The sequence below is a fragment of the Lissotriton vulgaris genome, chromosome 4_1 (assembly GCF_964263255.1).
Source record: "Lissotriton vulgaris chromosome 4_1, aLisVul1.2, whole genome shotgun sequence".
In the NCBI taxonomy this organism is placed as follows: domain Eukaryota; kingdom Metazoa; phylum Chordata; class Amphibia; order Caudata; family Salamandridae; genus Lissotriton; species Lissotriton vulgaris.
In genome coordinates this window covers 65,530,343-65,555,747 of record NC_141691.1, presented here as the reverse complement: position 1 = coordinate 65,555,747, position 25,405 = coordinate 65,530,343, and the positions used below count along the sequence as shown (strand labels likewise).

Here is a 25,405-nt window from a genome sequence, read left to right as displayed (position 1 = left end):
AGCGTGCGGTTGTGGGGTCATGTACCCTGTTTTGCCTAGGTATGTGTTTCGGGGTCATGTACCCTGTGTTGTATTTATTATTTTTGCTTTTCCCTCGCACGTCAGGGTTGCATTGGGAGTGTCCCTCGCACGTCAGGATTGCTTTGGGAATATGTTTTGTCTCGCACGTCAAGGTTGCGATGACAGTGTCTCTCGCACGTCAAGGTTGCGTTGGGAATGTCCCTCACACGTCAGGGTTGTGTTGGGAAGGTGCTTTGCCTCGCTCATCAAGGTTGCGTTGGCAATATCCCTCGCACGCCAAAGTTGCGTTGGGAGTGTCCCACACACGTCGGGGTTGTGTTGGGAAGGTCTTTTGCCTCGCACGTCAGGGTTGCGTTGGCAGAGTACTCATGAGTAAGTGCTGTAATGTTGTGTGCATTATTTTTGTCTTTTGCCTCACATGTCAAGGTTGTGTTGGCAGTGCAATCGCGATTTAATGTTGTATGTCGGTGTGCATTACATTTTTGTTTCTCCCTCGCACGTCATTTATTGTGCGTTATTACATCCTTGCTGGAACATGTGCAAATTTGTTTTTATTTTCATGTTCTTTGGCAGAGGGAGATGGGTGTGTTGTGGTGTTCTTCAGAGGGTACTGGGTAAGTGTGGTGATTGCATTTTCCCTGTAATATTTGCAATCTGTTATGATTGCATCCTGCCTGAAACATATGCAATCTTTTACATTTGACTTTACATGTTTCATTACCATCTATATGAAGAATACAACTAGTTATGCTATATCTTCTTAAATGAACTAGAGAGGGACCTTATTGACTTTAATATCCGAGAATGCTATTTGATTTTTGTTGTGAACTAAGAATGCATTTACCTATCAAATATGATTTTTGTGACCTAATTCGATTTCATTTCCAAGGAACGAAATGTGATTATTTTCTTCACTTTGCTTCTTGTTGTTTTATTGTTTCTAAAGGAAGGAGATATGTTATATCCTATGCTTCCTAGTCCTGGCTGCTCAGCCTGCATGAGTGTTGTTGTATTTGCTAGTGCTTTTATGTTCCTTTCTTGGAACTTCTATGTTGTCATGGTGCTAAAGATGTTCTAATTTTGCAAATTGTCAGTTGATGTTTCCCTGTGCCTGTGTATGGTGCGGTGGCTCGTTTCTCTGAGAATAAACACACCAACCAGCTTTATTTAAGTTTCCTGTGTTTTCTCGAAACCCACAACATTATTTTGGCGATGAGGACATGAGGTCAAAAAGAAAGCGAGCCACTGCTTCGAGTCTTTTATCTTTTATGCTGAATTTCTGGTGCCAAGAAATTTTCAAAAGAAATCTGAAGTGCTGTTTAACCCCTTGACCCTACTCCCTTCTCTAGCGGCTGTAAGTTTGAAAGGGAATTGATTTTCCCCAGCGGCAGTGCCTGCAGTTATTCCTAAAAGGTGAGGAGGTTGTAGGGTGGGTCGTCTTTAAATTGGACTGCAGGGACGCTACTAAATTGGTCTGCGGTGACGCTACTGCGTTTTTCAGCTGTACTTGACTTTTATTTTAAAAGAGCTTACCCTGTTACTTGTAAGCTTATCCGTTCGAGGCATGTGGGCTGCTGAATTCATATCTGTGCATAGTCCGCCACCTAGTGTTGGGTCCGGATGATTGCACATTGTTGTCCTGGAAGAGTCTTCGAAGTATCACGAGATAGGTGGCTCCTCCCCTGGACTACAGTGCGCATGGGCATCGCCTCCATCCCCAGATTGTTTTTTTCCGCCATTGGGTTCGGATGTGTTTCGGTTCCCTCTATCGGAACCGATAGTTGTTCTACTTTTACTCGAGACCAAAAGGTCTTTAGGCTGGGCGTCGGTATAGTTGCGTTCGGGTTTCTTACTGACTCTCAGCTCCGATCTCTTACTGCCCCTCCACGTGCTTTCGACGCGGACGGGCCTACACTACACCCTTTGCTATGGAGCGGACCCCATTCAAGAAGTGTCCGCTGTGTCACTCTAAATATTCGCACCTCGACGTGCACCCCGTGTGCAATACATGCTTGTCACCGGATCATCGTGAAGACACCTGCATGGCGTGTTCGAAATTTAGAAGTAAGAAGACCCTAAAGATTCGCCGGGCTAATCGGCTCCAGGCTCAATTGTCGGCTTCGGCACCCCCACCGGATGACATCTTCCAGGAATCTGTCGAGGGAGAAGACGACGTACAAGGGTCGGACTCTGGCCCCGCGTCCGAGGAAGAGACCTACGACGCGGACGAGGAGGCCTACGACGAAGTCTCCGGTGAGGTAGGGGACGACGAACTGGTTTGTGCCACGATGGGAGATAGCTCGGAGGAAGAGCATCCCCAACCAGACTCCGGGGTTACTCCCCGTTCTACGGCCCAGGTCGAGGGATCGCCTTCGGGCCTTACCCAAGATCTAACTATGAGTCCTACGTCCCCGCCTCCGGGCCCGGTCACGGACATTTCTAAGAAGAAACCGAAAGTGAAGCCAACTGGTCTCGCACCCTCGGATGCGAAACCGAAACCGAAAGTGGCGTTGGTGAAGAAGGTTCTGGAGGCGTCAACTTCCACGAAACCCAAAATGGCCGACTTGAAGAGCCACGCCAAGATGGCCGACCAGAAGAGCCACGCCAAAATGGCCGACCCGAAGCCCTCTGGGTCGGCGCCGAAGGTGAAGACCTCCGACGCGGCTGCGTCGGCACCGAAAGGGGTCGCGGACCCGAAGACGGCTTCGAAGAAGCGTCACGCCGACGGTGCGCCTAGCCATGGGGCGTCGGCCCCGAAGAAGAGGCCTACCGGCGACCGGGCTCTCGGAGACGAGGAGTCGCTCGAGCCGGTTCAGCCCTCGGCATCCCTTACGAGGAAGGTGGGGGACTCCTTAAAGCGGATCCAACAGTCCACTGTGGTTCCCAGCCAGGACACTGTAGTGCCTAGGCCCACGCCGAAGCCTGCTAAGGAGCAAACGCCCATTCGTTTTACCCTTCCACCAAAGTCGGCGCCGAAGGCCTTCGCGCCTAAACAGGGCGGACACTCACAGGAGGTATTGACGCCGAAAGCTGCCTTGGTGGTGTCGAAGCTTCGACTCCAGCCGCTTGCGGTGGAGGAACGTCGTGAGGTGCTCATCGACGCCAACACCGGAAAATTGTCGCTCCTCAAACGAAAGATTACGTCGGAGCCGGCCTTGGAACCTTTTAGGATTCCACTCAAGAACAAGAGGTACTCTGCGGACTCTTAGGCTCTGATGGAACCTCTGTCTCCACAAGCCCTGGAACACTCGCCGGCCCATTCCCCCGTGCCTGATGTGGACGAGGAGGAGGCCGAGTACACCTACCCTGCGTACTCGGATCCGGAAGAGGAGCATGTGCCCTGGACAGCTGGAGGCGACGCAGACGACCCGCAGTCGGGGCAGGACACTCAACTTTTCGCCGCAAAGACGTCCCCGACGGAGGACTCGGCGGCCTTCAATGCATTAATAGAGAGAGCTGCAGCGAACCATGACGTCGAACTGCACTCAGACCCCGTGGATGCGGACTTTTTGGTCGACACCTTCTCGGTAGCCGAAAAACAAGTCAAGACACTACCAATGCTTAAAGGGGTGCTGAAGCATGCGCAGGAGGTATTCAAAGAGCCCACCCGGGCGCGGGTGGTCAATCCTCGCATCGACAGGAAATATAAAGCGGCGCCCACGGATCCCACGTATATTAAGGGACACTTGCCATTGGACTCCCTGGTGGTTTCCAACGCTCGAAAGAGGGCGAATTCGCAGACTACTGGTGACGCTCCTCCCCCAGACAAAGAGTCTAAGATCTTTGAGGCATCAGGCAAACGCATTGCTGCACAGGCAGCGAACATCTGGAGGATCTCTAACACTCAAGCCCTGCTTGCTCGTTATGATAGGGCCCATTATGACACATTAGAGGCCATCCTACAACACTTGCCTGACCAATACAAGGAGGCGGGGGAGATGCTCATTCAGGAGGGTAAACTCATTACAAATGCATCCATCAAGTGTGCCCTAGATGTAGCAGACACTGCCTCCAGGGCTATCAATACAAGTGTGTTACTCAGACGTCATGCCTGGCTTCGCATTTCGGGGTTCAAACCCGACATACAAACCACGATATTGGGTCAAACAGTTAATCCTGACCATCTGTTCGGCCCTGAGGTGGACGCCTCCCTAGAAAAGATGAAAAAAGATACCGAAACTGCCAAGTCTATGGGGGCCTTACAAAGTCAACAGTTTCGGGGTGGTTCCTTTCGCCGCTCCAATTCAAGAGGCACCTCGAGGGGACAGGCATCCCAGTCCACACAATACTATAAGGGTAACACCCAGTCCTCGTACAACAACAACAAGGGCAGGGGTGGCTACAGAGGCAATAATATCAAAGGCAGGGGACGTGGAAACAGTGCATCCAGGTCCACCGCCACCAACAAGCAGTGACGTCTTGTCACTTCCCCCCGATCACACTACACCTGTCGGGGGGAGACTCCAGCAGTTCCTGTCGGCGTGGAAGTCCATCACCACGGACAGGTGGGTGAGATCTCTTATCCAGTACGGGTACTGTCTAGAACTTACGTCCATTCCACCGGACATACCGCCAAGAAGCCGTGCTATGTCCGACGAGCACTTGACCTTGTTGCAGCAGGAAGTTCTGGTCATGCTGCAAAAAGGGGCAATAGAGCTCGTTCCATTGCAAGAACGGGGAACGGGGGTTTACTCCCTGTATTTTCTGATCCCCAAAAAGGACGGATCACTCAGGCCAATCCTGGACCTCAGGCCCCTGAACTGGTACATCAATTCGGAGCACTTCCATATGCTCACATTGCAGCAGGTGCTTCCCCTGCTTCAACAGGGGGACTTCCTAGCAACGCTGGATCTGAAGGATGCCTATTTTCATATTCCCCTGCATCCTTCCCACAGAAAGTATCTCAGATTCACAATCTTGGGCCAGCACTACCAGTTCAGAGTTCTGCCGTTCGGGGTCACCACGGCACCGAGAGTATTTACAAAATGCCTAGCGACTGTGGCGGCGCATCTCCGTCGCCAGCACGTCCATGTCTTTCCATACCTAGACGACTGGCTTATTCAGGCAAAGACGGAACAGCAGTGCGTAGACCACGTGTCACGCACCATTCACCTCCTGCACGATCTGGGATTCTCTCTGAACTACCCAAAGTCCCATCTCCAGCCCGCCCACGTGAGACAGTATCTGGGCGCGACAATCGACACTCTGGCAGCCACTGCGCAGCCGAGTTCAGGGAGAATCGCCAGTATCCAGGCGCTGATCCAACGATTCAGACCCCAACACTCGCTTCCAGCGAGGGTGTTCATGCAGTTGATAGGCATGATGGCCTCCTGCATCTCCATTGTCCCACACGCGAGACTACATATGCGTCCGCTTCAGGAGTGCCTGGCACGTCAGTGGACTCAGGCTCATGGGCAACTGACAGACCTAGTGTTGGTGAGCGGTCGGGCATACAACTCTCTGCATTGGTGGAATCCACAAAACCTTTGCAAGGGCCGACCATTACAAGAGCCTGTCCCACAGATCATCCTGACGACGGACGCCTCTCTCCAGGGATGGGGAGCGCATGTACTCCACTACACTGTGCAGGGACTATGGACACTTCAGCAAAGGAAGATGCACATCAATGTGTTGGAACTGATGGCAATCTTCATGGCCTTAAAGGCGTTCAAAGTACATCTGTGCAACAAGGTCGTGTTGATCCGGACGGACAACATGACGGCCATGTACTACATCCAAAAGCAGGGAGGTACACACTCTCCACAGCTGTCTCATCTGGCTCAGAGCATGTGGAAGTGGGCCATTCAGAGGAACATCTTCCTCATGGCGGAGCATCTCCCGGGCAAGGACAATCAAATGGCGGATCTGCTCAGCAGGCACAGCCATCAGATGCACGAGTGGGAGATACATCCATCAGTTCTCCTACCGTACTTCCAAAGGTGGGGTCATCCAGAGATAGACCTGTTCGCCACAAGGGAGAACGCAAAATGCCAAAGCTTCGCCGCCAGGTTCCCACACCCCCAATCACAGGGCAATGCGATGTGGATGAACTGGTCAGGCAGATTTGCGTACGCTTTTCCCCCAGCACCTCTGATACCGCTGGTGGCACGCAAGCTCAGGCAACACTCGATGACGCTCATCCTGGTTGCTCCAACGTGGGCTCGCCAACCATGGTACACCACGTTTCTGGAACTCTCCGTGGTACCGCATCAAAGGCTTCACCTCACTCCCAGCCTTCTGACGCAGAGCCATGGCGACATTCAGCACCCAGATCCGCAACAGCTCAACCTGGCGATCTGGCTCCTGAAGTCCTAGAGTTTGGCTACCTCAATCTTCCTCCCGATTGCATGGACATCATTCGGGAGGCAAGGAAGCCCACTACTAGAGCTTGTTATGCGGCTAAATGGAAGAGGTTTGTCGTCTACTGCGTGGACCACAGCATTGACCCGCTAGACGCTTCCATTCAAAACATCATATGTTACCTCTTTCACCTGTATCGTTGTAATCTAGCTTACTCTTCCATCCGCATTCACCTGTCGGCTATGGCAGCATACCTCCAGAATAGGCAGCACCTGTCACTCTTTAAGGTCCCTGCTATCAAGGCTTTTCTGGAAGGACTCAAAAGGGTCATTCCACCAAGGACTCCACCAGCTCCAGAATGGAACCTCAATGTGGTTCTTACAAGGCTGATGGGTCCTCCCTTTGAGCCACTGCACTCTTGTGAGCTCCAGTTTCTAACTTGGAAGGTTGCGTTCTTAGTAGCAATCACATCGCTACGGAGGGTTGGCGAACTGCAGGCGCTCACCATCCAAGAACCTTTCTTCCAGGTACATGCCAACAGGGTGGTGCTCCGCACTAACCCTAAGTTCTTACCCAAAGTGGTCTCACAGTTTCACATAAACCAAACAATTGAATTGCCGGTGTTTTTCCAAAACCCAGAGACGCTGGCGGAGCGTATGCTCCACACCCTTGATGTGAAGAGGGCCTTGATGTACTATGTGGACAGGACAAAAGATTTCCGCAAAACCAAACAACTTTTTGTTGCTTTTGCCACACAACACAAGGGAAATGCAATCTCCAAAGCAGGAATCGCAAGATGGATAGTAAAGTGCATTCAGATCTGTTACGCTAAAGCTAAGCGCACTCTCACTATCCCACCGAGGGCCCACTCCACTAGGAAGTTAGGGGCCTCTATGGCTTTCTTAGGTAACATTCCCTTAGAAGACATCTGTAAAGCAGCCACTTGGTCTACCACTCATACTTTCACTAAGCACTACTGTGTAGACGTGCATTCCAAACAACAGGCAGCTGTTGGTCAGGCTGTTCTAAAAACGCTTTTTCAGACTGCTGCAGCTGGCACGGGCGGCCGCCGCTAATGGAGGGACTGCTATGTATTCTATGCACAGATATGAATTCAGCAGCCCACATGCCTCGAACTGCAAATGCTACTTACCAGTATGCATCTGTTCTTGGCATGTAGGGCTGCTGACATTCATATCGCCCACCCTCCTCCCCGGCGCCTGTAGCACCTGCAGTATGTATTCATATACACACATATGCTCATAGCATGGTCATCACTCACTTTCTTCACTCCATCTCTGCCAATGGCTAAAAACAATCTGGGGATGGAGGCGATGCCCATGCGCACTGTAGTCCAGGGGAGGAGCCACCTATCTCGTGATACTTCGAAGACTCTTCCAGGACAACAATGTGCAATCATCCGGACCCAACACTAGGTGGCGGACTATGCACAGATATGAATGTCAGCAGCCCTACATGCCAAGAACAGATGCATACTGGTAAGTAGCATTTGCATTCTCACACCTCGTGTTTCACATATTCTTACCTGAGGGGCAGTGACCGTTATCGAGTGTATGTACTGCAACGAGATCGTCTCTGCTTGAGCGCTTTTACTGACTGATGACGTTTCAGAACGTACAACGGGAGTTGGTGATTACACTGCGCGTCATAAGAGGAAGTCGGCATATACTCAGAGCGTCATTCGAAGAAGGCTCTGAGCGTCATTAGAGGAAGTTCGGGAAATAAACAAAGCGTCATTCCAGCTTCACCGTGTTTTCACAGCCAGTGTGTCATCGCGTAGCGTCATTCGAGCTTCACCGTGTGCACAACGAGTGTGTCATTGTGTATGACATGTTTTTCTCCTCATAACGTTTTGCTTTCATAACTGCTTTTCTTCACAGTGTCACATCGTTTGAAGAAAGGCATTCATCGTGAATGGAACTGTTATTTGGACAGCAAAGCTGAGTTCTCTTTCTTCGTTGATTTGTAGTAAGATCGTTTTTTTCTTTTTTTTTCTTGGCACTACGACTCTATTTTACTGACATTTCTTGTTGACATAATTCTATTTGTTAACATTTTAACCCCTTCCATGCTGATGACGAACCCCAGCTGTCCTGCACTACGGTGCTCGTGTGCTGATGACGGCTGGGGTTCGTCACGGCCCGCCCCTGTTCGTGTTGTTTACAGCACACCAGGGGAATCGGGGAAGCATCGAAAGGGTTAAGCTTCATGTTTATTTTATTGTGAGTAAGGGTGATTTGTTTCTCCTTTATACTTTGTTTTGAGTGATATTTTACTCAAAATGCAAGCTGTCAACCAACCTCCCCCTTTCTTAGAGAGTCCAGGTACGCCACAAATTCAGTGGAGGCAGTGGTTTGATGGGTTTGAGACCTACATTGGTGCCATTGGTGCTTCAAGATACAGAGCAGAAAGAAATACATTTTTACCTTTAAACTGTTTGGGATTTGAAGGTAGGGAGGTATACAAGCATTTGCCTGATTTTGTTCTTGCTGAGGGAGAGATCATTGATGAATATCAAGAAACGATAAAGAAGCTTGTTATCAAATTTGATGTACAACCAAGTTTAGTTGTATTAAGGCACAAGTTTTTCAAAAGAGCGCAACTCCATAGTGAGGATGTTGATTCCTATTTAAGCGCATTACGTAAACTTTGTGCTGAATGTCAGTTCGGTGTTTTTAAGGATCAGTTGGTGAGGGATCAATTCATCGCACACTGTAGTGATAAACATATCCAACAGAAACTGCTTAATATGGGTAATCCTTCTTTAGAAGAAATTATTAAGGTGGCAAAGAGTCTAGAACTGGCTCAAACCTCTATTAAAGAGTTGTGTAAAACTGATGTGCAAAAAGAGAATGTAAATGCTGTTGTTTCTCAAACATCTAAGTCTAGTTTTCCTAAAAAAGAAAAGTTTATTGAAAAGAGTTATTTTAAGAAAAATATGTGTTATAGATGTGGTTATTCTCCACACTCCAAAGAAAACAGTTTTTGTCCAGGGAAAAATGCAAAGTGTTATAAGTGTGGGAAATTTGGTCATTTGGCTAAAGTTTGCCAAGCCAGTTTGAGTAAACCGGAAAAAGTCAGTTGTGTGTTGGAGAATGAGCTTGTCTCGGAGTGTGAAATGGTGAAAGAATTTAAGGACATGATTGTCACTGTCACTGATGATGGTGTTGTAACTGGGGATCCCGCAGAATGTGTAGATCCTTATGTGGATATTTTTGTAGGTGATGTTTGTTTAAAACTTCTTGCAGATTCTGGAGCAAGGATAACCATGATTTCCTTAGAATTATTTAAGCAGTCCTGGGCTGATAGGGAATTGTTTCCCCCTGACAGGGCACCTGTGTCCTATGAGGGTCGCAAGATAGTTTTGGAAGGCTACATTGAAGACATTTTGCAGTTTAAAGATAGGAAGATACCGGGGAAGATATATGTGGCAGTGCGTGGTTTGAACATTTTGGGGTGGTACCATAAGGGTCTCTTTGGTATATTGTTGAGACCTGGTGCAAAAGAACAGGTACTTGTTGTGCTGGATATGCCCGATTCATTATCTCTCAAGAAAGAGTTTCCTAGAGTTTTTTCAGATTCACTTGGTGAAATTTCTGGATTTAAACATAGGATCAAGGTTAAAAGTGATGCGGTGCCTGTGAAACATAAGGTTAGGTCTGTAACTTTTAGTTTGAGAGCAGATCTTAAAGCTGCACTTGAGTGACTAGAGAGAAATGGTATCATAGAGCCTATTGAATCTAGTTTGTGGCTTAGTCCTTTGGTGGTCGCACGTAAAAGGAATGGGGAAATTCGTCTTTGTTGTGATCTCAGGAGTCTTAATAAGGAGATTTGGGTGGATGCCCACCCACTTCCAAAGATTGGTGATTTGTTGGAAGAGCTGAGAGATGCGCAGTGGTTTTCAAAAATTGATTTAGCCTCTGCATACCACCAAATTGTGCTGGAGGAGGAGTCCAGACATTACACTGCTTTTAATTCTCCCTTTGGGACTTTTCAGTTTTGTAGAATGCCGTTTGGGCTTGCTTCTGCGGCTTCAGTTTTTCAAAGAATCATGCAGAGTGTTCTGAAAGATATCAAGGGAGTAGTGATCTTTCAAGACGATGTTTTAATTTTTGACAAATTTCTAGACCAACACGATTTTATTCTCAGGTCTGTTCTCAGAAAATTTGATGAAAAAGGCATTGTGGTTAAAAAGAACAAATGTGAGTTTTGGAAAAAAGAAGTTGAATTTCTGGGTCATTTGGTGTCTAGTTTGGGAGTTTCTCCTAGACCTGGTTTGGTTAAAGCTGTTGTTGATTGTCCTGTACCCAAAAATAAGGAAGAGTTGCGGTCATTTTTGGGTTTATGTGAATTTTATTCACGTTTTATCCCAGACTATGCCAGTAAAATGAAGTCTTTGTCAAATATGCTCAGGTCTAGTGTTACTTTTGTTTGGGATGAAGTTTGTCAGTCAACTTTTGATTTGGTTAAATCTGAATTGGTAAATGCAAAGATTTTGAAGGCTTATGACCCCAGTGTTAGTTGTATTATCACTGTTGACGCAAGTAATTATGGTCTGGGTGCAGTGCTCACTCAAATTATTGATGAAAAAGAGGTCACTATTAGTTATGCTTCAAGGGTTTTAAGAGATCCTGAAATCAATTATTCAGTGATCGAAAAAGAGTTGCTAGCATGCTATTGGGCTTGTGAAAAGTTTTGCACCTATATTTGGGGAAGGAAGTTTGTAATTCAGACTGACCATAAGCCTCTGGTTTACATTTTGTCTGGTGATCGTGTGAAGTATGCCACACCGCACATAGCCCATCTTACTACTAAATAGAGGATAGAGAGGATTGTTTTATTGCTACTTTGGATGCTGTTGAAAATGTGGGTTCTGAAAACGAATGGTTGGATGCCATGAACTCTGATGTAACTTTGTTGAAAGTCAAAGATTATATTGTTGCAGGATGGCCTAAAGAAAGGAGTCTACCTTTTTCATATTCAACCTTTTTGGAAGGTTTCTGATGAACTTTCTATAGAAGATGGGGTTGTCATGAGAGATGACAGATGTATACCTCCTCTGAATCTACGTGTGAAATTGATAGATAGGGCTCATGATGGACACCTTGGGCTCACAATGACCAAGAGACGATTGAGATTGCACTATTGGTGGCCTTCAATGGATGGTGGTGTGGAAGAAAGAGTTAAGCTCTGTTGTGTGTGTGCTTCTGCTGAGAAAGGTTTGAAAGTTGTTGTTCCTCCTTTGCAGCCTATACCTTTTCCTTCTAAACCCTGGTTGAAAATTGGTATTGACCTGGTTGGTCCTTTCAACTTTCTTCCTTCTCACTTAAGATTTGCTTTTGTGCTCATGGATTTTCATAGTAAATGGCCTGAGGTTAAATTTTGTACTAATCCCACTGCCAGTTGTGCAATTCTCTTTCTAAGAGAAATTTTTATGACGGATGGTTTTCCTGAGACACTTGTTTCTGACAATGGTGTTCAATTTGTTAATGCTAAGATGCGTGTCTTTTTGTCAGAATCTGGAATTAAGCACTTAAGGAGTTCAGTGGGGCATCCTCAAACAAATGGTCAAGTTGAGAGAATGAATCGGGTGCTTGTGGAGTGTATAAAGTGGGCCAAAGGGAACAATTTTGATGTGGAGAATGCTGTGAGATCCATGATTTGGTTCTATCGCACTACCCGGCATTCTGTCACAAAGGTTGCTCCTTTTGTTTCCCTCAGAGGAAGATTACCCACTTCTACACTTTATCCTGCCTGGCTTTTGAGAACTGTCGCTCAAAAGGTTTCTCCTCATTTTGTCAATTATGATGAGTTGCAGTTGCGTGTTAAAAGTGCCCAAGACAAAATGGCCTACAGGTATAATGACAAGAAATCCACTAAAAGTGTGAACATTTCTCCTGGAGATATGGTGCGTGTGAAGAATTATAGGTCTGTTAATAAAGGTTGTGACTCTTTTGGTGAACCTGTTCGTGTTGAGAAGGTGTGTGGAAATGCCGTCATGGTGGAAGGTGGTCATTGGTGGAATCTTTGTAAAGTTATTAAGGTGAAAGTGAGTGACTGTGGAACTTGTGCTGATCGTGAGTCTCAACCAGAGTTTTCTGTTTCTGAAGTGAATCCAATACCTCCTGCTCTAGGTAGTAACTCTGATGTGTCTCCCATGAGATATTGTTCTGTCAGGAAGTCCACTCGTGTAACCCGTCTTCCTTGGAAATTTTGTTACTTTTTTTTCTTTTCTTCTTTTCTCTTTTGCCTTTCTTTATTTTGCTCTTGTTTTTCTTTAAAGTTGTTTTTCTTTACTTTTCTTTGGAAAAAAAGAGATAATGTTGTATTTTCTAGTGCTTTTATGTTCCTTTTTTGGAACTTCTATGTTGTCATGGTGCTAAAGATGTTCTAGTTCTGCAAATTGTCAGTTGATGTTTCCCTGTGCCTGTGTATGGTGTGGTGGCTCGTTTCTCTGAGAATAAACACACCTACCATCTTTATTTAAGTTTCCTGTGTTTTCTCGAAACCCACAACAAGTGTGATGTCATAGAATGTTGGGTGTGTGTGCATGGTTTGAAGGAGTGATCGGTTAGATTGAGTGGGGCTGAGCCGCAGGAGGCTGCTCCCGGTGGGACACCCGGCACCATCTTACCTGGAATAATAAATCTACTTATCTACATCTCTGGCTCCTGGTCTACCTATCCATGACAGTATATCTTCTATTACAAAATTCGTCCTGTAGTTCTTTTTTATATCTGGGAGGCTAATCCCCCCATCATATCAATTTAGAATTTGTTTGGCTAATGCTATACGAGGTTTCCTGTCCCACAATATGTCTCTCTGTAGGCCCTCAATTTCTTTGAAGTATGATGCCGGACCTGGGTCTAGAGAGTTCTGTAGTGCATATAGAAAGGGGGCCATCATTTTAAAGAGGGCTGCTTTGACCATCAGCGAGAGCCGAAGCGTTTTCCAGCTTGCTATGTCTAGTTTCAACCTTTGTAGTGGAGGGAGAGATTACGGTTAAAACGGAAAGTCTGATCTAGGGAGATAAAGATGCCTAGGTATTTGAAGCCCATTGTATTGATATGTATTGGACAGCTCCGTGGTGTGGTTGATGGATCTCCTTTTAGGACGTAGATGAGGGAAAACCCAGAAAATCTCCTGAATATGGCCAATATATCAAATACACTTACTAATGATGCTTTCGGGAGGCTAGGTAAAGCAGAATGTCGTCTGCGTAAAGAGAGATACAGTCTTCCCATTCGGAGGACCCATGCAGACCTCTATGACAGGGTCCCTACGAATCCATGCAGCCAGAGGTTCCAGGGCAAGGGTAAATATGAGAGAGGAGAGAGGACATCCCTGATGAGTCCCCCGACTCAGCTTGACCACAGTAGATTTCTTATTATTAACTATGACCTGTGCCAGGGGCAGGGAGTATAGGACCCTTACCCGTTGAATGAAACTCAGTCCAAACCCCATTTAAGCCAGGACTGCAAAGAGATATGGCCATTTGATAGTGTTGAATGCCATGTTCGCATCTAACGACATGATTATTGCTGCCTCTTGGATCGTAGCTACTCTTCCTAATTCCCCATTCACCCTGTGTAAGTTTAACGCAGTGTTTCGATGCGGCATGAAACCTGACTGATCAAGGTGAATCAGACCGCCAATTACCTTCACTAGGCGGTTTGCTATGAGTTTAGCTATGATTTTGGGTTCTGCGTTGAGCCGGGAAATTGGTCTATAGGAGGCGCAGTCGGTCTTTGGTTTACCCTCCTTGTGAATGGTGATCAAAGTGGCCACCCTCTGGTAGCACTCCCAGCTCTCTGCTTTCAACGAACATAGCTTCGAGGTATGGGGCTGATTTGTCGGGTCGAAGTTTGTACAACTCAATGGGTATACCATTGGGTCCTAGGGCCTTGCTTGAGTGTAGTAACCTGATGGCTTGTGCTATTTTGTCATTTTTAAACTCACTTTCCAGGAAGTGTTGGTTTTCTTCTGTCATGGTGGGAAGCTTTATGTCTTGTATTAGCGACTGGGAGTCCTCCTCTGTGAATGGCCCACTAGTATGATATAACACCTGGTAGTGGTCAGTGAATTGATTCGCTACTTCTTGTGGATCGGTCATGGATGTGTTGTCAGCACCCGTCAACTCCGGTACCAGTCTACTAGCCCACTCCTTCTTGTCAAGCCATACAAGTAGCTTCCCTGCTTTGTCCCCCAGGTCATATATTCTGCTCAGTTTTTCTCTCCCCAGGCTTTTAGCCCTATCAGTGGCCAACACTTTATAATCTTCTTGATCGAGTTGTAGTGCGTGAAGGGGCTCATGTGTAACCTCTATTTCTAGCTCTTCCTCCAACCGGAGGACTTCGTCTTCTGCCTCTATTATTTCTTTCTGTCTGTCTTTTTTCATTCCAGTTATTAATGACAGTGCTTGCCCTCGTATTACTGATTTGAATGCTACCCACAAGGTCTGGGCAGAGTCCACCGTTCTCTCATTCTCTTTGAAATAGTGATCTATGGTTTGGAGTAATGCTTTACGGACTCCTGGGTCACGGAGATACCATGGATTAATGGGAGCAATTTTCCCTACCCTTGTCCGATCCAGGACTATACACGCTCGTACCAGAGAATGGTCAGAAATTCCTCTTGCCAGATGTCTGATCTCTTCAATACTGGCTTCCCGAGAAGCGGGTACCAGGAGGTAGTCTATGCGGGAAATGCTATGGTGAGCCCCGGAATGGAAAGTATGTTGATTCTGTCTGGGTTGTATGTTGTCCACCCATCCACTAACTCCAACGCCTCCATAAAGCCGGGCAGCCATCTGGAAAAAGACCTGATCTCACGTGGGGGGTGTCGATCTAGGGTGCCTGATACCACTGCATTGAAGTCACCCCCAACCACCAGGAGACCCTCCGGCAGTGATAGTAGGATTGTTCCCGGGTCTTTAAATGTGTCCCCTGGAGGCCAGGAGGCACGCAGATCTTATTGAGTGTCAATATGTTCCCTTCCCAAAGTCCAGAGACTCCTTTTTATCTACCCCGATCATCTGTCCATGTGGAATTCACGGATAGAGGGAATGAGTTTCTCACCATTAAGCCTACCCATTATGAGTCGGTCGTAAAACCGGCATGTGCCACCAATTTGCAGCCCCACCTGTTTAATGCCTTGCAGGAGCTTCCCACCAAATGGGTTTCTTGAAGCAGAATAATGTCAGGGGCTTGTCTTTTAATATATTGCAAGATTACGCTATGCTTGACCTTATCACCAAGCCTGTTGACATACCAGCTCAGGATTTTGGCACTTTTATCCTACTGTGCACTCATTGGATCCTGCATAACTTCCTGTCTCCTCTGCATCAATGTCAGTTTGATCTGTCGATACAAAAACTACAACATTCAATAACTGTAAACCCCCACCGCAACCACCCCCCTCCCTGCATCCCTGCACTCTGGGCACAAAACTGCCCATGAATGAAATTGCAGAGTGCCTGTCGCTCAACAAGTTAACCAAAAGAAGAAAAGTGAGGTGCAAGGTGCTCTCTCCCCCCCTCTGTTTCCACTATGGTATGTGCCCCCGAGAGGTTCGTGTTAGAACGTCAAACTACTTATCCGTGGAAGGTGGCCCCATTCAGTTCAGGTCTGTCATTGTTACTGGGTACCTACTTCCGTCTTGGGCATGGATCCGGTGCAACTGGGGGAGAGGCTCCACTGTTCCATGGGTCCCACCCTTCCTGCTACGTGACAATCTGTCCGTTTGCCGTGGCCCTGAAAGTTACTGTCTTATTCTCTCTGACTCTCTAGCCATTCGGCAGCTGATTCCGGGTGATCAAAGAACCATGCCCGTTCCTCCTCCTCCTCCACCCGGAGTCTGCTGGGAACAACATTGCCTATTTAAAGCCTCTGTCTCTGAGTTTCTTTTTAATTACCATATAGAGTCGCCTCTGCTTTTGTACCACTTGGGTAAAGTCTGGGAAAAAGGTTATGTCGACATTTTCATAGTGGAGTGGGGGGGCTACCCTGGTGTTTTGGAGTGTAACATCCCTGTTACGAAAATTGAGGACCCTTGCCAGCATTGGACGGAGGGGGGCGGCTCCGGGCGACTCCAGGGACTCTGTGTGCTCTTTATTACAAAGAATTTGCCCAGTCCTTTAGGCTGCAGGTGATTAAGGATAAGATCTTCCACAAAGAGGTCCGGTGAATGACCTGATTTCTCCCGCACTCCCAGGATGCGTATGTTGTTTCTTCAGAGCCGTCCCTCATAGTCATCCAGCTTGCTTTCGGCAAACTTTCGGAAAGCTTGCAGTTCTCTGACTTTGCCCTGTAGTTGCGTGGTGTCATCAACCAGGCTCGCCGTGGTGGTTTCTACCTGTTTGACCTTTTCTCTGATTTTGGTGAGAATTGCCCTAATGAGATTCACTTCAATCGAGATTAAGTCCATCTTGTGCTCCAGCGAGGTTTTCACCCCAGTTATTGCCTCGATCACATCTTTTAAGGTGAGTGCCGGGCTTTCACCTCCTTTTTAGGTCTCGGCTAAAGACGCGCGGAAGCGCGTCTCCGCCGAGATCTTATGTCACTGGGCGTGCTTCCCAGGAGACACTCCTGGCCGCGCGCAGGCGATTCTAAACTGGCACGCGCATTAGTACGAGCGCTGCGCGAGGCTCCCACACAACACACGCATACATAGAAACAGAAGCGCTCACGCACGCACATACATACAGAACCCCCCCACTCATACACACACACACACACACACACACACACACACACACACACACGCGCGCGCGCACCGGCCCCCCCTCTCCCCTTTAACTTACTGTGGCAATCTGGGGGACTCCGCTCTCCGCACCGGCAGGGAGAGTTGACGCTGCGGCTCCTATCCCGGGACTCCCTCTTGGTCAAGGGAGCCCCGCAACACGCGTGCAACGTCCTGTTGTCGGCCCCGGGGGCTCTCCACGCTCGCAGGAGCCCCGGGCCGCTCCACGCATTTCCTCCGCCTGCCTCCTCTTCCGGTCCGGACGCGGCTCCGCCCCCGTCACAGGCGACCTTGCCTGACTTCCGGTGCGGCCGCGGCGGAATTCCGGGGGCAGTAAGAGTTATTGTATATTTGGCTGCTAAATGAAAGCGTGTCCATCTGCCACTGACATTTAAATTTACTAAAAATATGTGAATATGCCCTAAATCGAAATGTACATTTAATTTAGCTAAAAACTATTATTATTTTAAGTGAAATTAATGTTTTCATGTAAATCAGAACCCATGCTGAACAGTTTGTGTCGGCATTACTGTTTGCATGTCATATTTTTATCTTTTTGAAGGAAATGTACTACTTTTGAGTAGAGAAGTAGTCTAAAGCGTGATTTAACACATGCTGCTCGAAATGTGAACTTGGCGTGGTACAGACAGCTTCAGTGTGTTTCCTTGTTTTCTCTGTTTTGACATTATGCACTAGTTCTAGCTGTGGAAGGAAGCTGTAGTGAGTGTGAGTAGTGAGTGTGAGTAGTGAGTGTGAGTAGTGAGTGCAGAGTAGTGAGTGCAGAGTGCAGAGTAGTGAGTGCAGAGTAGTGAGTGCAGAGTAGTGAGTGCAGAGTAGTGAGTGCAGAGTAGTGAATGCAGAGTAGTGAGTGCAGAGTGCAGAGTAGTGAGTGCAGAGTGCAGAGTAGTGAGTGCAGAGTAGTGAGTGCAGAGTAGTGAGTGCAGAGTAGTGAGTGCAGAGTAGCGAGTGCAGAGTAGTGAGTGCAGAGTAGTGAGTGCAGAGTAGTGAGTGCAGAGTGCAGAGTAGTGAGTGCAGAGTGCAGAGTAGTGAGTGCAGAGTAGTGAGTGCAGAGTAGTGAGTGCAGAGTAGTGAGTGCAGAGTAGTGAGTGCAGAGTAGTGAGTGCAGAGTAGTGAGTGCAGAGTGCAGAGTAGTGAGTGCAGAGTAGTGAGTGCAGAGTAGTGAGTGCAGAGTAGTGAGTGCAGAGTGCAGAGTAGTGAGTGCAGAGTAGTGAGTGCAGAGTAGTGAGTGCAGAGTAGTGAATGCAGAGTAGTGAGTGCAGAGTGCAGAGTAGTGAGTGCAGATTAGTGAGTGCAGAGTAGTGAGTGCAGAGTAGTGAGTGCAGAGTAGTGAGTGTGCAGAGTAGTGAGTGTGCAGAGTAGTGAGTGCAGGTGCAGGGTGGTGTGTGCTGTTTAGTGCAGAGTGCTGTGTATTGGCAATGTAAATGACAATGCCATTTATTTATGATTTAAAGAAAAAAAAGAAATGTCATGAGCAATGCCAATTGCTCTATCTTTAATGATGCCGAGACCATTGCATTGCAAATGCTTGTTCTCCAGTGTGTTTATCTCTCGGTGTTGGGTCTTGCAGCATTTCCTTTGGGAGCGTATAGCGGTCTAGTTTGTTTGTTTGGACTGTTTTAGGTGCCCTCGTGGATGTCATCCTTGCCCTTTATCAGGTGACTCGGCCCGCTCCCTGCGGTGACGATGTGTGTCTTTACCAACCCCCTGTTTCTCTCTTGTAGCACTAGCAGGCGATATACAGCTGATTTGGATCTCCCCTCCCGGGCTCCGTAGGTGGATGGGGCCGCAGGGGAAGGCAGAGGGAAGCTGAGGGCCAAGGCCCCCCAAAGGTTCGTTCTCCGGGGTTCCTGATATTTTCAAGTGTCTGTCTCGGCTGCCACTACTGCCCCCCCGGTTGGCGTTGTTTTTCAGCCCACGCCTTGGCATGCACACTGCTCCTCACCACCACGGTCTGTATTACTGAGGGAGACAGCCACCCACCCCGCCCTCACAATACACTTCAGCCCCAGCCCTTCAACTCCGCCAACCCGCACTCTCAGGCCAATCTGTTGGGTCGCCCATCACCTCTGCGCCCTTCCGTTGGGGAGTTGTTTCATCTGCCAGGCTCCGCTCCGCACTGGCTTTTGTTATATGCCAGGGGGTTCCACCAGCATTGCTGTAGCAGTATTAGTGCGAACCGGGGTAAGGGTGGGAGGGGCAGGCGGGTCCAGCACCTCACCTCGGGCTCCTGACCACCGCCACTCTCCATCCCCTCTATTTTCAGGGTCCAGATCACGAAGTCACTGTATCACTACACAGGCTCCTTCACTGTACAGTTTTTGATCGGCTGCTGGCAATCTGTAACTGCTCTGGTCTCCTTGCGCCACTCCGCTGCGCTTCTGGCGGTGCCATCCCCTGGCTGAATGTCCCAGGTCCCAGAGCTTTTGCTTTCCTTTCCACTTCCCCGGGTTTGAGCCCGATCTTGCCGTTTTACGTCAGCACGTTCTCGGCCTCCACCCCTACTCCAGGCCCCGGCTTAGACGCCCTGTGTGGCAGCAGATTGTTCAGTCCGTAGCTTCAGCTGCAGTCGGTCGTTCGACTCCGCTCTTTCTGGCGGAGTCTATGGGGTCTATGTACCTTCCGATTGCGTAAACTCCTCTCGGTTGACGGATTTATTTTATTTGGGGGAGAGTCGGTTTGGATGGAACTGCTTTAGTCAGCGGCCATCATGCAACACTGCATAGCCACGCCCCCGAGCTGGCATAATTTGAATAATTTTAGGGATTTCACATTGTGCTTGTTACGCAAAATTCCTGAAATTACGCCATTATGTCACATTGCGTATGTATGCAGTTTTCACTGCAAAGCTATAGTGCACGAACAATGTAAACAACCAGAATGCGCGCGGTTGTTATTAGTGGTAATTGTGTTTTTCACACTGTTGATGAAAGGACAGATTTTGCCCTAGAGTAGAACGTTAAATGACGATCTGTATTTTGCTAAATTATGCATTATTTTGCATAATTTCTCCCAAATTTCACCTAGTTACGCGAGAGCAAATTACATGAATTTCACACACCCCTGCTCTTCACCCTGGGTTAGAGCGAAATATCAATTCGAAAGGAAAATTCTTACGGACTTCATATTGAGTTATGTTATCAGACGTGCTGAAAGCTGTATGTATTCAGTAGATGACCCAACGAAGATGCACATAATGTGGACACTTGACACATTTCACCCTTCATTTTCATTCAACGAGTGAGGCATACTGGGTGACAGGCACTGTATGTAATATGTTTGTGTTGTGCCACATGTGAATTATATGAAGTATCAGACACTTTGTTAACTAAATCTACTTGTTGTAGGAAGGGAAAGAGGTTTGTGGGAGATTTGGAGCCCCCTTCATTTTCTAGTTCACAGGAGGCGGTGGTTAAGCGTAAAGGGTATTTGTGGGTTCATTCTAATGCCCAGTACATAGAAGTCAGAATTAACAAGCTTACGTGGATTCCATGATATGCCAACAAGGACACATGATAGGTTAATAGTAATCCCTGATATTGAGTCTGTCCCTGGTACATGCCAGACAAGGTAGTTTATGCTGACACCGCATCCGATGAGGCTTGAGAATAGTGAGGCAGAATGGACAGGCTGGATTCCTTGTCTTCAGTAGGATCTGGGGCTCATAGGTTGGCTTTACTATGTTGAAAAGGATTCTTGGAATTCTCTGTATTTTATGAAAATGAGTCAGGAACTGAGGCTGTTTGGATGGTCAGTTGCCAGTGTCTGTTTAAGGGGCTGAGGAAATTCTAAGTTTCATGTGTACCAGGAGGCTGTGACTAAGGTTCATGTGTACCAGGAGGCAGCAACTTCGGTTCATGTGTACCAGGAGGCTGTGACTAAGGTTCATGTGTACCAGGAGGCAGCAACTTCGGTTCATGTGTACCAGGAGGCTGTGACTAAGGTTCATGTGTACCAGGAGTCTGTGACTAAGGTTCATGTGTACCAGGAGGCAGCAACTAAGGTTCATGTGTACCAGGAGGCTGTGACTAAGGTTCATGTGTACCAGGAGGCAGCAACTTCGGTTCATGTGTACCAGGAGGCTGTGACTAAGGTTCATGTGTACCAGGAGGCAGCAACTATGATTCATGTGTACCAGGAGGCTGTGACTAAGGTTCATGTGTACCAGGAGGCAGCGACTATGATTCATGTGTACCAGGAGGCTGTGACTAAGGTTCATGTGTACCAGGAGGCAGCGACTATGATTCATGTGTACCAGGAAGCTGTGACTAAGGTTCATGTGTACCAAGAGGCAGCAACTTCGGTTCATGTGTACCAGGAGGCTGTGACTAAGGTTCATGTGTACCAAGAGGCAGCAACTTCGGTTCATGTGTACCAGGAGGCTGTGACTAAGGTTCATGTGTACCAGGAGGCAGCAACTATGATTCATGTGTACCAAGAGGCTGTGACTAAGGTTCATGTGCACCAAGAGGCAGCGACTGAGGGTCATGTGCACCAGGAGGCAGCGACTATGGTTCATGTGTACCAAGAGGCAGCAACTGAGGTTCATGTGCACCAGGAGGCAGTGACTAAGGTTTTATGTGTACCAAGACGCAGTGACTGTGGTTCATGTGTACCAGGAGGCAGTGACTAAGGTTTTATGTGTACCAAGACGCAGTGACTGTGGTTTATGTGTACCAGGAGGCAGTGATGATGTTTGGGGCAGAGCAATAGAAAGTGACCAGGAGTCAGGTATACCAAGTGGCAGTCATTAAGGTTGATATACACCACAAGGTAGTCACTAAGGCTCTGGTATACCTAGAGGAAGTCAATACGGTTCTTGTATGATGTCGTAGTCACCAAGGTCAATGCATACTAAGAAGCAATGACTAAGGTTGGTATATATGAAGAGGCAGTCACTAAGATTGTTGCATACCAAGAATAAGTGACTTAAGTTTCTTGTATAGTAAGAGGCAGTCACTAAGGGTCTAGTATACCTAGAGGCAGTCACGAAGGTTGTGGCACACCAAGAGGCATTCAATAAGGTTGATGATTATTAAGAGACATTCACTAAGGTTCTGGTATACCAAGCTGCAGTCACTAAGGTTGATGTATACTAAGAGGCCATCACTAAGGCCCTGGTATGGCAAGAGGGAGTCACTAAGGTTCTGGTATACCAAGAGGCAGTTACTAAGGTTCTGGTATACCAAGAGGCAGTCATTAAAGTTCTGGTATACCAAGCGGCAGTCACTAATGTTGATGTATATTAAGAGGCAATAACTAAGACCCTGGTATGCCAAAGGCAGTCACTAAGAATCTGGCATAACAAGAGGCAGTCACTAAGTTTGATGTATACCAAGTGGCAATCACTAGGGTTCTGGTATACCAAGAGGCAGTCACTAAGGTTCTGGTATACCAAGAGGCAGTCACTAAGGTTCTGGTATACCAAGAGACAGTCACTAAGGTTCTGGTATACCAAGAGGCAGTCACTAAGGTTCTGGTATACCAAGTGGCAATCACTAGGGTTCTGGTATACCAAGAGGCAGTCACTAAGGTTCTGGTATACCAAGAGACAGTCACTAAGGTTCTGGTATACCAAGAGACAGTCACTAAGGTTCTGGTATACCAAGAGACAGTCACTAAGGTTCTGGTATACCAAGAGGCAGTCACTAAGGTTCTGGTATACCAAGAGGCAGTCACTAAGGTTCTGGTATACCAAGAGGCAGTTACTAAAGTTCTGGTATACCAAGAGGCAGTCACTAAGGTTCCGGTATTCCAAGCAGCAGTCACTAAGGTTGATGTATACTAAGAGGCAATCACTAAGGCCCTGGTATGCCAAGAGGCAGTCACTAATGATATGGCATAACAAGAGGCAGTCACTACGGTTGATGTATACCAAGTGCCAATCACTAGGGTTCTGTTATACCAAGAGGCAGTCACCAGGGTTCTGGTATACCAAGAGGCAGTCACTAGGGTTCTGGTATACCAAGAGGCAGTCACAAAGGTTGTTGTATACAAGGAGGCAGTCACTAGGGTTTTGCTATATAAAGAGGCAGTCACTAGGGTTGTATACTAGGCAGCAGTCTCTATGGTTCTGGTATACCTGGAGGCCGTCACTAAGGTTCTGGTTTACCAAGTGGCAATACTGAAGAGTCTACTTTGAAAGGAGGCAGCGACTAGAGATAGAGGGTCTCAGTTTCTGTAGGAGACCACAGAGATCCAGATATTAGCTAAAAATAGATCACAATGATCCTGGCCTGGTCTCCAATCTGAAAAGTAATTGAAATTAAAATGCTTCCTGGTAATTGGGAAATGTGAGTTGAGAGTGCTTTTGTGCTTCATGGAGGGCCGAAGCGCTGGGACAGGCTCACAGACCTATGAGAATGCCCTGTGCTCTAACGTTCTATCCTCTTCTGGTTCTTCCAGCTCGTCGCTGCCAGCTGATGGACAGTTCCAGAGCTTACCAGTGCCAGCTCTTACTGAAGAGGACCAGCCTCTGGAGCATGCAGAGGTAGGTGCAATGTGTGCTAGTTCATGTAGTGGTAGGTGCTGTGTGTTCTGGTTCATGCAGAGGTTGGTGCAGTGTGTGTTAGTTCATGCAGAGGTAGGTGCAGTGGGTGCTGGTTCATGCAGTGGTAGGTGCTGTGTGTGCTGTTCCATGCAGTGGTAGGTGCAGTGTGTGCTGGTTCATGCAGTGGTAGGTGCAGTCTGTGCTGGTTCATCCAGTGGTAGGTGCAGTCTGCTGGTTCATGCAGTGGTAGGTGCAGTGTGTGCTGGTTCATGCAGTGGTAGGTGCAGTCTGTGCTGGTTCATGCAGTGGTAGGTTCAGTGTGTGCTGGTTCATGCAGTGGTAGGTTCAGTGTGTGCTGGTTCATGCAGTGGTAGATGCTGTGTGTGCTGGTTCATGCAGAGCTAACTGCAGTGTGTGCTGGTTCATGGAGTTGTAGGTGCTGTGTGTGCTAGTTCATGCAGAGGTAGGTGGACTGTGTGCTGGTTCATGCAGTGGTAGGTGCAGTGTGTGCTGGTTCATGCAGAGGAGTGTGTGCTGGTTCATGCAGTGGTAGGTGCTGTGTGTGCTGTTCCATGCAGATGTAGGTGGACTGTGTGCTGGTTCATGCAGTGGTAGGTGTAGTGTGTGCTGGTTCAGGCAATGGTAGGTGCAGTGTGTGCTGGTTCATGCAGTGGTAGATGCTGTGTGTGCTGGTTCATACAGAGCTAACTGCAGTGTGTTCTGGTTCATGGAGTTGTAGGTGCTGTGTGTGCTAGTTCATGCAGAGGTAGGTGCAATGTGTGCTGGTTCATGCAGAGGTAGGCACAGTGTGTAGTGGTTCATGCAGTGGTAGGCCCAGTGTCCTGGTTCCTGCAGTGGTAGGTGCAGTGTGTGTTGGTTCATGCAGTGGTAGGTGCAGTGTGTGCTGGTTCATACAGTGGTAGGTGCAGTGTGTGCTGGTTCATGCAGTGTTAGATGCTGTGTGTGCTGGTTCATGCAGAGCTAACTGCAGTGTGTGCTAGTTCATGCAGAGGTAGGTGCAATGTGTGCTGGTTCATGCAGAGGTAGGCACAGTGTGTAGTGGTTCATGCAGTGGTAGGCCCAGTGTCCTGGTTCCTGCAGTGGTAGGTGCAGTGTGTGCTGGTTCATGCAGTGGAAGGTGCACAGGTAGGCGAAGTGTGTGCTGGTTCATGCAGAGGTAGGTGCAGTGTGTGCTGGTTCATGCAGTGGTAGGTGCAGTGTGCACTGGTTCATGCAGAGCTAGGTGCAGTGTGTGCTGGTTCATGCAATGGTAGGTGCACAGGTAGGCGCAGTGTGTGCTGTTTTGTGCAGTGTCCTGGTTCATGTAGAGGTAGGTGCAGTGTGTACTGGTTCATGCAGCGGTAGGTGCAGTGTGTTCTGATTCATGCAGAACTAAGGGCAGTGTGTGTTGGTTCATTCAGTGGTAGGTGCAGAGGTAGGAGCACTGTGTGCTGGTTCATGCAGCGGTATTTGCAGTGTGTGCTGGTTCATGATGAGGTAGGTGCTGTGTCTGCAGGTTCATCCAGCGGTAGGTGTAGTGGGTGCTGGGTCATGCAGTGGTAGGTGCAGTGTGTGCTGGGTCATGCAGTATTAGGTGCAGTGTGTGCTGGGTCATGCAGTGGTAGCGCAGTGTGTGCTGGTTCATTCAGTGGTAGGTGCAGTGTGTGCTAGTTTATGCAAAGCTAGGTGCAATGTGTGCTGGTTCATTCAGAGGTAGGTGCTGTGAGCTGGTTCATGCAGAGGTAGGTGCAGTGTGTTCTGGTTCATGCAGAAGTAGATACAGTGTGTGCTGGTTCATGCAGTGATATGTGCAGA

At 47.9% G+C, this 25,405-nt stretch overlaps 1 protein-coding gene across 1 annotated transcript in view; it reads left to right on the top strand.

The window, feature by feature from the left end:
- Positions 1–25,405, top strand: part of ANHX (anomalous homeobox) — a 128,289-nt gene that overhangs the window by 79,712 nt on the left and 23,172 nt on the right. The window contains exon 7 of the mRNA XM_086966710.1: positions 23,506–23,590. Within this exon, the coding sequence (XP_086822836.1) occupies positions 23,506–23,590 (85 nt within the window). The remainder of the gene's footprint in view (positions 1–23,505; positions 23,591–25,405) is intronic.